The sequence below is a fragment of the Megascapheus bottae genome, chromosome 7, assembly GCF_031878675.1.
Source record: "Megascapheus bottae isolate mThoBot1 chromosome 7, mThoBot2.hap1, whole genome shotgun sequence".
NCBI lineage: Eukaryota > Metazoa > Chordata > Mammalia > Rodentia > Geomyidae > Megascapheus > Megascapheus bottae.
Genome location: NC_143515.1, coordinates 46,454,643 through 46,467,079, shown reverse-complemented (window position 1 = coordinate 46,467,079; position 12,437 = coordinate 46,454,643). Strand labels below are relative to the sequence as shown.

The following is a 12,437-nucleotide window of genomic DNA, read 5'->3' as shown; positions in this document are numbered from 1 at the left end:
ACCATATGAGATCAGAGCAGAAGAGCCCTAACTTCCCACTTTTCTAAACCATGTTAATTTCTCCCTCACAGCAAAATCTATACATTTAATATATTTTCAAGGGAGAATAATAGATGGTATCCACATACTCAAAGTCAGTATTCTCTTCACAAGTTGTACAATCTTAAATATCTTAAACTAAGCTAGGCATGGTGGCTCACGCCTGTAATCCTAGCTACTCAGGAGGCTGAGATCTGAGGACCACACAAAGCCAGCCCAGGCACTAAAGAAGTCCATGAGACTGCTGTGAGTTTAGCCTAGTGGTAGAGTGCTTGCCTATCATATAGGAAGACTCAGGTTCGATTCCTCTGGACTGCATACATAGAAAAAGCCGGAAGTGGCTCAAGTGGTAGAGTGCTTGCTATAGAAGGCCCAAGGATATTGGGACTCTTATCCAATTCACCATTAGAAAACTGTAAGTGGCACTGTGGCTCAAGGGATAGCCTTGAACTGAAGAACTCAGGGACAATGCCCAAGCCCAGAGTTCAAGCCTCATGACCTACCAAAAAAATCTGTTTAAACTGTATAGGATTACTTAGGTGTAAACAATCAGAATCTAAAGAAAGAACTAAATAGAACAAAAAACATTTGTAATTCCTCACATTTTTAAGGAAATTTTTAAGGAATTTTAGGAAGTCTGTACTCTAACGATTAATTCCCAAGTATACTTCAATACCAATTCTTGCAATGTTATCATTAATTTTTGGTATTTTTTGGTTAAATTTGCATGACCTTCTAAAGTAAATGTTATAGAAAATAAAATTATAGGAGTGGCAATACAGTAGCTGAAGAAAGACAATAGTACTGTAGTATCTATCAAGCCTCATACAGGTCTAAGAAGTGAAAGCCATGAAGAAGATATATACAGTTATATACATAAACCTTTTTGAGAAGGCAGAGAAAACTAAAAACTCAGAATACTGCTCCAAGGGAAAATAAGTAAAATTTTAACATCCTTATCCCAAAGTCTAACAACAGATGAGATCAAGAGCATAAGTAAAAAGGAAATGTAAAGATGCTGAGAAAAAAATTAGAATTCTATTCACTAAATGTTCTCCTATATTCAAGCATATAATCCAATCCCTGAAGGCTAAGATAAGTTCTACCCAGTCCAGGGAGTTCCCACCTGCTTAGCCACATCTACTTTCTCTCCTGGCTGCTGTCACTGACTACTGCCTTTTACTGCAGAGGACCACACAAAAAGAAACTTACATCATCCCAGTAAGAGGCCAAATTTAGACTGCACAGATGTAACACCAAACATGGGTCATTTTAGCTTCCATATTTCAGCTTCTTCTATTCATCAATCTTTGGTTATTTAAATACAAATCATAAAGCAGAAAGGGTCTCACAGTACCAGTTAAGTGGTCCTGAACAAATAATTTGTTTTTTCGTTTTTGGGGTTTTTTTTTTTTGGTGGTTGTGGGGCTTGAACTCTGGGTCTGGGCATTGTCCCTAAGCTCTTTAGGTCAAGGTCTCGGTCTACCCCTTGATCCACAGCTCCACTTCCTGTTTTCTAGTGGTTCACTGGAGATAAGAATCTCTCGGACTTTAGCCCAGGCTGGCTTTGAACCACGATCCTCAGATCTCAGACTCCTGAGTAGCTGCAAAATGAGAAAGTTGTACTACATGACTATAAAAATGCCTTGTCCGGCCAGGCACAGTGGCTCACGCCTGTAATCCTAGCTACTCAGGAGGCTGAGACCTGAAGATGAAGGTTCAAAGCCAGCCTGAGTATATAAAAGGACCTGAGACTCTTACCTCCAATTAACCTCTAGAAAACAGGAAGTGGGGCTTGGCTCAAGGGTAGAGGAGAAGCCTTGAGCCAACAAGTTCAGGGACAGTGCCCAGGCCAGAGTCCAAGACCCATGACCCACAAAAAAAAAAAAAAAAAAAAAGAGGAGGGGCCAGGAGTTTGGCCTAGTAGTAGAGTGCTTGCCAAGCATGCACGAAGACCCAGGTTGGATTCCTCAGGACCACAAACAGAAAAAAAAAAAAAAAGCCAGAAGTGGTGCTATGGCTCAAATGATAGAGCTCTAGCCTTGAGAGCCCTGAGCCCAAGCCCAGGACTGGGGGGAAAAATGCCTTGTCTGAGGATATACTCTAAAATCCTGAATTTATATAAGTTGCTAAAGTTACTTAATTTCTCCTTTAAGAAAGGAGAAGTTTTTTTCTACTAGGAAAAAAAAAATTCAAAAAATGTACATGTAAGCCGGTGTGGAAGCTCACGTATGTAATCCTAGCTACTCAGGAAGCTGAGATCTGAGGATCACGGTTCAAAGCCAGCCCAGGCACTAAAGTCCACAAGACTCTTATCTCAAGAGGTAGGGCACAGCCTTGAGCTGAAGAGCTCAGGGACAGCGTGGAGGCCCAAAGTACAGGCCCCATGATCAACAACAACAACAAAAAAGAATTAAAAGCCAGGAGTAAACCTGAACTCTGAACTCTGAACTCAGAGGTCTCAGCTTTCAGCTTCTCTCTCTCTTTTTTTTTTTTTCAGAAGCTGTGCAGAACCAAACAGGAGAACTAGCCATGAAACTATCATTTTTGCCTTCGAGGAATTTACAGGCTAGAAAAATGGCCACGATACATATAAATTGCTATATAAGAAGGCACACACTGAAAACCTAGTGATAGGAATTAACAACAAACATAGATCACTCCTGTGTGAGGAATCTGGGTCTTCAAAACAATTTGGACAAAACATGTTAAGCAGAGAAGAAAACATGAGCAAATGCCCTAGCAGGTATACTTAGAAAACAAGACCTTCAATGTGGCCTGGCACAGGTATCACATAGAGGGGCACCATACTGGAGACGAGGTCACAAAATGCCTTTCAAAAGTCAGGAGAGGACCGGGAGTTTGGCCTAGTGGTTAAAGTGCTTGCCTAGCATGCATGAAGACCTGGGTTCGATTCCTCGGTACCACATACATAGAAAAAAAGCTGGAAGTGGTGCTGAGGCTCAAGTGGTAGAGCTCTAGCCTTGAGAAAGTCCAAGGACAGTGCTCAGGCCCTGAGCTCAAGCCCAGGACTGGCAAAAAAAAAAAAAAAAAGTCCAGGAGAGGCAACATGAATTTTAAGAACTGAACTTTAGGAAGGTTCATTTTAATTTGGCTGTGACACTTGAGATTTAGGTGGAAAGATCACTTAGAAGTCATGGCAAAAAAATCAGGAATATCCAGTTTGGGGTAAATAAACACAAAGACTTACTTTCAAGTACTTACCCTTATTAGACACTAAATCCTATATTTTCTACATACATAGAAAACACATGCACATCTGTTATTTTTTTCTTCTTGTAATACAAACTTGGTTCTCATAAAGTAATTTACTTACACTGACAAAATGCCTAACTTGAAAATGGTTTTGAAAATTACATACACACATAACACACTGTTTTAGCTATGGCTCCATGAGAGACACTCACTTGTTACCCATAAGAACATTTTGCACAATCTTTCTGGAGGGCATCAGAGGCCTAAATAAATACTATACCCTAGAAACTCTGAAGTAATCCTGGATTAGAACAAAAATCTGATTCAATTGTAATCATTTTTGCATTATACTCCCAATACTTGAGGCATTTCCATATTTAGTGATTAATATATGAAAGGATGGGGCCGGGAGTTTGGTCTAGTTGTTGAGTGCATGCCTAGTATGAACTCAGTACCACATACATAGAAAAGGCCAGAAATAGTACTGTGTGGCTCAAGTGGTAGAGTTCTAGCTTTGAGAAAGCCCAAGGAGACTGCTTAGGCCCTGAGTTCAAGCCCAGGACTGCCTGCCCCTCCCCCGCTCGAATGAAATACATACATGCTTTTTTTTTTGGTTGGTCATGGGGCTTGAACTCTGGGTCTGGGTGCTGATCCTGACTCAAAGCTAGCCTTCTACCACTAGAGCCACAGAACCACTTCCCGTTTTCTGGCGGTTAACTGCACGTAGGAGTCTCACGTTCTTTAGTGTCCAGGCTGACTTGGCATGGTGATCGTCAGACCTCAGCCTCCTGATAGCTAAGATTACAGGTGTGAGCCACCGGCATCCAGCACATGCTTTAAAAGATATATTCCTGCTCACTTCCTGTGAACTGATAGGTTTGCCTTCTACATAGCTTCAAAAGTTTCTATAACATGCACATTGAGCATGTTAACTTATACAACATCCAGGAGAAATCCCAAACCTTTATTACTCTCTACTATAAAACTCTCAAAAGCTGGGGATAAAATTCCAACCCCAATGTCTTCTACAATCTGGTCCAAAGTATCTATTCATAAACCAGAAAACCTCAAAATAAAACCCTACAAATCATACAAAAGAGAAAATGAAAGATTTTTAAAAGGCAAGTTTCTTACTCCATCCAAAATCAAATTAAAGCAGAATAGAAGCTTCAAATCCTACATTAGTTTTCCAAATTTGCCTCATTATAAAATGAGTTACATCAGATTACAAAGTTTTTTTACACAAGACTGCCTGGCCCTACAAAATCCGACTCTGTAGCTTAAAATGATATGAATCTATATTTTTTAAACTAGGTGATTTTTTTCATACATAGAAGAATTTGAGGAAACCTGACCTCAGTCTTCCAAATCTATATTCTTTGACCACACCAATCTTTCAACTTCAGTTCCATTTTTCTGTTGTATCCAGAACATTTTTCTGTTGTATCCGGCTTAGCTTACCTGTATTTTTTATTGTTTTAATCCAAGGTTTCCATATAGCCCTAATAATCAAATACTATTAAGATTCTAATTATTATACATAGGTATTCTGCTAAGGAATGATAAAAATATAAGGACTATACAAAAATGCAAATTGTTAATACTGGTTTTAGACTAAAAGATCAAATATCCAATCAGCAAAAAATAAACAAGTCACAAACGCACGCACGCATGCATGCATGCAATCACGCTCACTGTTTCCTAAGTCACTGAAATCAAAACACTTGGCTTCTATTATACTTAGGGGTAGGGTTTGGAGGAAGAATGAAAAGCAGGGGGAAGAATAAGCCTCAATATCCTTTTAACTTTATTTAAGACCCTACATTATGTTCCTTCTTTCATTGTCACATACCTTTCAAAAAATGAAACAAATTTATTCCGTGGCAGTTTTTTGGTAACTTCCAAACTTTAGTCTTATTCTGCAATCTATAACATTAAAATTAGTTGCTGATAAAACACTAAAATGTAACTTACTCAATCAGAAAAAGAAAGTAAAGTTGGTTTTATTCACCAATATGGTTTAAACAAGCAGTAAAAAGTACTGAGCCATTCTATTTACATACCAAGTAAGGCTCTACAGAGAGAATTAAGAGTAAATTTGGTTTCACATTTGATGTCTGAAAACAAAACAAAGGATTTCTGGTAAGAGATGGACTATATAAGATCTTAATTTCTCCTGCCTTAAATATTCCTAATTCACTTTATCAAATAAAGAACTTAGCAGTTTATTTAACAGTCTATCATTTAAATTCTTAGCACAAAACCTTGGAAGTTACAGAATAGGCCATATCGTGTCTTTTTTTTTTTTTTTGCTATGTTGAATACTTGTATTTCCTCATCCAAAGTGAGTATATCAACTAATTTTTCATTTTGAACACTAGTACCTAGAAGGATAAATAATTCTTCTCTTGAGTTCACATTTGAAAAGAATCATAAAGGGGAAAAATCCAAAGCAGTAATTTGTTTTCTATTCTTTACACTGAATTTAAGGTCTTTCAATGTTTCAACCTTAAAATTCACCTTTTCCCTATATTTCTTGACCAAATAATTGTTTTAAAGGACACTTTGTAAGTTATTGGAATTAACTTTAGACAGTGCTCTGAGATATTATCCTCATCCTGCTAACAATTCTGTTCTAAAAACTAAAAATACCTTAGAAGAATTTTAAAACTTGAAGATAGCCAGAAAAAAAAGTAATAAATAAACAACAACAAAAATAACTCTTGATTGTATGTGATATCCATTTGGACTACTTAAAAATAGTTCTCACGTTTTTAAAAAAACTTACCCTAAATGTTCAGATATTTAGCTTACTACTTCCTCATTTAAAAAATGGCATTTAACCATCTACATAATAAAATGCAGTTAAGGATATTCATTACAGTCAACCTTTGACCACTTTAAGGCTTAAATTCTTACACAATGATCCACAGAGATTTGAAAGGATCTGAGCTTTCAAGGGGGAGGAAAAGGGATCAAGATCACTGATTGGTTATTAGAAGGACAAAGGTTAGTGATTTAAATAGAAGTGTGCATTTAAGAGTAGGCACATGTTTGAAGAATTCCAAGATACATAAAATAAAATTAAAAGGTATCTGGTAATATTTTAAAGGTTCCTTAGAGTACAAAAGAAGAAAATCTATTTATTGCACATGCAGCGACCTTGCTACCTATACAAACCTTTGGGCAGAATTTCAACTACCTAAATAAATAAGTCTTTTTAAAAAGTCACAGAAAACACCACCAAGGGATACAAATACTTATATTTATCACACCTAAATGACCACACAAATGAAATCTATTAAATCTTAACTATTTACAATATGCAAGGTTAAAAAATAAAACCTAAACAAGACAAAACCAAACACCAGTGAAAAAGAACATTTTCTAACACACAACCAGTTATAAAACCGTGTAAGATAGCTGTTTCAATCTTTCGGCCTTTAAACTCTTCACGGTCTTCACTTTTGGTCCAAAATACAGCAAAACGACAACACTAATCTGCAGAAATACATTATTGGCTAGACATAAAAACTCCAAAAGAACAGAAAGCAGATCTACCCTTGTCCTTCCAGTTTTTCTTCTGACCGTCCATCTCTTGTCACGATCTGCCCTCCAGCTGCAATGATCAATTATGCATTCCAACAGAAAAACTGAGACTGCAGAAATCTCCTCCCCAAGACATGAAATAGCTGTTTCTTTCACTCAGGTCTGCAGTCTGTTCTGCTGCACAACTGCAGCAGGACTGAAGTCACCTGACTTGTCTTCTGGGTGTGGAGCAATCTGACGCAGTGTACTCTGTAACTAGGCTACTAATTCTCACCCATTAATGCCTTCCTTCTATATGGTTATTGTTCTAGTCATTTGCTTGTCTCTCATACCAAATGGAGCTGCCTTGGTAAGGGCAGGGGCAAACCTACAAAAATAGCTAAGAGGGTTATTCTTCCCACAGAGCTACTAAATGTACTGAAATATACATAGACCTGTATGCCCTTCTCCCCTTTCCTTTCCTTCTTCTCTTTTTGCTTTTCTTTGGACAGATAATTATGCTGCATGTTCTTTTTTCTGTCCACTTTCAATAGAAACTTTAATAGTTACCTACTAAGATAAAAATGGACTGCTAGGGGCCAGAAGTTTGGCCTAGTGGTAGAGTGCTTGCCTAACATGCACAAAGACCTGGGTTCGACTCCTCAGTACCACAAACATAGGAAAAAAAAAAAAAGCCATAAGTGGTGCTGAAGCTCAAGTGGTAGAGCTCTAGCTTTGAGAAAGTCCAAGGACAGTGCTCAGGCCCTGAGCTCAAGCCCAGAACTGCTCCAAAATGGATAATAGCTTAAATTTCATGCTTGGAAAATGCTGAAATTCTTATTTTCTCAAGTTTATTAAGACTTAAAACATTCAACATTTTAGTGTTGAGAGTAGAGGCAGAGAATCAGCATTAAATTGTTCACTGAATTTATATTACTTCAATAGAAAATTCTCAATTTCAACAATCTAAACTTTTAATCTTTTTTTTCTTTGCAATCATGGAAATCCACACACTAGCAAATATACATTTAATTATTACTTACCCCAGCTCAGTCTTTCAATTCATGTTAAATAAATACCACTGCAGGCATTGTAAGTAGGTCCCAAGTTAAGGAAGAAATCTTCATGTGCTAATTCTATCTTTTGCCTTGGAAAAATGACGTAAGGGCAAATCAAGTTTATAGCATTTCTATCATTTCTGTTCCTTTCTACAAGTTGGCGATCATTCCAGTGGAGAACAGCATGCCGTTAGCAATGTGCCACAACTAGTTTACCTGATGCTAACATCTGCCTATGCAGAAAAGGAAAAGCTACAATGAATCAGGAAACATGTTCCAGAACTTGCTATAAATCTTGGCTACAAAACCTTGAGAAATCCTAAACATTAGAAGTGGAGTGAATGTGATAGCTCATTTTTCTCCTTTCTCTCTTCCTCCAATATTAAGAAAAGTCAAGTGAACTCTTTTTCTTTTCCCCCAGTTAACTCTTAAACTTGATCTGAGTTAACATTTAACATTAAAAATTATTCACTGGGCCTGGAGTTTGGCCTGGTGGTAGAGTGCCAGCCAAGCATGCATGAAGACCCGGGTTCAATTCCTTGGTACCACATACAAGTGGTACTGTGGCTCAAGTGGTAGAGCTCTACCCATGAAGAAGACCAAAGGACAGTGCTCACGCCTTGAGTTCAGGTCCCAGGACTGGCAAAAAATAAATAAATAAAATTATTCACTGATCCCTTGCATAATGTGATAAAGTAATACTGTTTATCAAGATGTGGCCTCCTTACACTACAGTTTAGAATTCCACAGTATTTACCAAGTACTAAGCTTTCTAGTAGCAAGTCTTTTAAAACTGGGTTGGGGCTGGGAACACAGGTCAGTGGTAGAGTGCTAGACTAGCATGCTCTAGGCTTTGGGCTCTAATCCCACCATGGCCAAACTTTGTCAAGAGAGAAGAAAAACCTGAAGGTCAATAAAGCCTAGCATGAGGCTGACATACTCCCAAAACAGCAGTTACACACTTCAAGTTAATAGAAGGAGAGAAATGATTTCTTGGTATTATAAAAGCAATTAGCATTTATACTACTCACATCTTAGTGGAACCTGATTTAGTTTGTTTTCTAAACTTAAGAGTCCTAAGAATCTACAACAATACGTAATCACTCATTTCAACATTACACATAATCTCCCAAGAGATTAAAAAGTCAAAATAGAAAGCTTTTAAGTTCTAGAAGCATTTCAACCCTGTATAGTGATAACTACTTCTTCACAACTGTTAAGATTAGCTCAGCAGGATACTTACAATTTGGAAAAAAAATTGATGAATACAACAGGTGCTGGGGTTTTTTTTTTTTTGGGGGGGGGAGGCGGGCGTGAGGCTTAAACTTGGGGCCTGGGTGCTATTCCTGAGCTTTTTCGCTCAAGGCTAGTACTCTACCACTTTGAGTCACAGTGCCACTTACAGTTTTCTGGGGGTTAATTGGAGATAAGTGTCACAGACTTTCCTGCATGGACTGGCTTTGAACTGCAATCTTCAGATTTCAGCCTCCTGAGTAGCTAGGATGACAGGCGTGAGCCACCAGTGGCCAGCCACAGACAGAACTTTTTAAATACAACTCCATAGTTCCTATCCAGTTTCCCGATCCTCAATGACCTTATTCCTACAGCCTCCTCCCAAGCATGGCAAAGATCTTCCCAAGTGCATCCCAACTCCTTGCCACAGGATGCTGTACTCAGTAATTACCTGCTTTCCATGTCTCTTCTAACATCCCACATCAAGATGTTCTTTTTTTGTTTAAACTGTGCTTATGTAAGCAGGGGGGTTACATCAATCTTGCCAGAGAATGTTTTAAAAATCTTCTTTCTATAACTCAGAAATAAATGTGTATACTTTCTGAGCTTGTACTTAATTGGCAGAAATTCACACAGCAAAGAACTGTATTTTAGAATAGGTAGCAAAAGGCAAAACATCTATCAGTCTGTCCAGGTCTCCTAAGGTATTTTTCCTTTCCCATTTGTTTCCCACTTCTTCTCTGGAAGTCAAGAAGAACTTGCTTTGCTTTTGATCTGTTTTCTTTACAATGGTTACTGATACAAGGGACATAAAGGATGAAAGAAGCAATCATATATCCAAAGTGTTAACTTCAAAGACTTCTTGCGCCAGGTGCCAGTGCCTCACGCCTGTAATCCTATCTACTCAGGAGGCTGAGATCTGAGGACCTCTTGGGTCCTAGCACAGGCACCAACATCCAGAAGTGGTGCTGTGGCTCAAGTGGTAGAGCTTGAGCGTACGCTGAAGAACTCAGGCAAACAAAACAAAAACAAAAACCTGCTTGCATGCTGTCCTTCATAGCTGCAGTAATTACTTCTATTTCTAGCAATAGAGGACAGGAGTCTTTATTAATATAAAACAATTATAACTATACCAGTGTTACTTTTCTCAAAATTCTAAGCTATATAGAGGTACAAATTTAAGCAATGTCTCATTACTGAGAAGTACTGAATAATTTTTAAACCGTGCTTTGTAATATTGTTGTAATATGTTGTAATATAATGCCCTCTATGGACGAGATTATAGCACGACATTACTGAATTAAATCTTAAGAAATGAGGGCTTTAATTTAGAAAATTAATGACAATAAAACCTAAAATAGCAAAACGAACATTTTTAAAGTCCAGATATGATGTCATATTCATTGCTAAATAAACACTAAACTCCATAAAGAAAAAAATTAAGTTAATGAAAATACTGATTTACGGTACATTAAAGTCTAAAATGCATAGATATTCATTCCCAAAGGTCCAAAGCATTTGTAAATTCAAAACCTGGTCATTAGGCTTTCAATAAATCTAGCTTTCAAGTTTACATTGAAGTACACAGATTTGAGAAAAAACCTGTGGTCATTTAAAATCTTAAATGATAGCTTAACTCTTTTGTTCAATTAGGTAGAAGACATCGAAATTCAAACGTGCTTATAGGTTCATCTTGAAAGTTATTTATAAGACATCTACAGCACACTAAACTTCTCTACCCAGCTGAATTTATTCCAGATGATCAATTATAAGTAATCTACTGACTTGTTTCCCATCAACACTAGATGGCACCAACACCCAGTCTACAGTTATTCAAGTGACCAAGTCAACCAATCTAGCAAGACTACTACTCATAATGTGGTAGCTCTGAGCCTCCAGAGAACAGCTGCCTGAAACTAAAATGCTAAATCAGCGTGATGGAAATATGAAAGACAACTCCACTAGCAAAAAGACACATGAAACAAATTACCTCAAGCCAGAATCCAAAAGCAAGTTTAAATAAAATAGGTCAAAATTAAATATAAAAATCAAACAGTAAGTAATTTTTTAAAAAGTAGACTTTTCTTTTGGAAATGTGAAAATGTCCACTAAAATGTAAAATAAAACTTTAAAAAATCAAAGTGGGGGAGGGGGGCTGGGAGTTTTGCCTCGTGGTAGAGAGAGAGGAAGGAAGGAAGGAAGGAAGGAAGGAAGGAAGGAAGGAAGGAAGGAAGGAGGGAAGGAGGGAAGGAGGGAAGGAGGGAAGGAGGGAAGGAGGGAAGGAGGGAAGGAGGGAAGGGAAATAAATATATTCAAGGAAAAATTGTAACACAAGAGTTTGCAGCCAGACGCGGTGACTCATGCCTGTAATCCTAGCTACTTAGGAGGCTGAGATCTGAGGATGGAGGTTCAAAGTCAGCCCAGGCACTAAAGTCTGTGAGATTCTTACCTTCAATTAACCACCAGAAAATGGGAAGTGGTGCTGTGGCTCAAGGCGTAGGGCCTTGAGCTAAAAAGCTCAGGGACAATACCCAGGCCCAGAGGCCAAGTCCCATGACTGCCCCCCCACCAAAAAAGAGTTTGCAGCAATAAGATCAGGAAAAAAAAAAAAAACACACCTATATTTTAAAAAAAGACAAGGCCGGGAGTTTGGTAGAGTGCTTGCCTAGCATGCACGAAGACCCAGGTTCGATTCCTCAGTACCACATACATAGAAAAAAAAAAGCTGGAAGTGGTGTTAAGGCTTAAGTGGTAGAGAGCTAGCTTTGAGAAAGCCAAGGACAGTCCTCAGGTCTTGAGTTCAAGCCTAGGACTAGCAAAAAAAAAATAGATATGAATATGAACTTCACAAAAGCCAAAACATAAATACCTAATAAATATATTGAATATATTCTTATTTACTAGCAATAAAAAAACCTATATTATACATAACTTCTACCAAACTGGTGAAGGTTTTGTTTAAAATACCAAGTATAAAAGGTCTGGAAGAATATTTAGGAAACAAGAAATTGTCGAAATTCTTTAAAATGTCCATTTTAATTGACTCATGTGTTTTTCTAGTAATTAGAGAAAATACTTCAGATGTGTAAAAATAAGTGTAAATATACAGAGTCTAATAAACTAGCATTATTTATAAACTAAATACAGGTATGCCTCACCAGAGTTAGCTGGAGAAAGAGAAGACTTCACAGGCATCTCACCACTGCTCACATGCCTGCTGTTTATGTCTCCCCAGACCCCTCATACCAGGCTGCTCGGATGTTTTTCCATTGTTTTCTCCTCCACACTTTTTTTTTTTTAAACTGTGCTTCTTGAAACCCTCATTCTCCTAAACCTTTGACTACTTTGCTAAGTATTTCTGCC

General features: G+C 37.8%; 1 protein-coding gene across 5 annotated transcripts in view; it reads right to left on the bottom strand.

The window, feature by feature from the left end:
* The window catches only part of Rtn4 (reticulon 4), a 54,788-nt gene that overhangs the window by 18,815 nt on the left and 23,536 nt on the right, over nt 1-12,437 (bottom strand). The window contains exon 1 of one of the 5 annotated variants that reach the window (XM_090336915.1): nt 6,817-6,992. The exons of the other annotated variants lie outside the window; for them this stretch is intronic. Within the exon in view, the coding sequence (XP_090193041.1) occupies nt 6,817-6,850 (34 nt within the window). The 5' untranslated portion in view covers nt 6,851-6,992. Of the gene's footprint in view, nt 1-6,816; nt 6,993-12,437 lie in introns of those variants that run through there. 5 annotated transcript variants of the gene reach the window in all.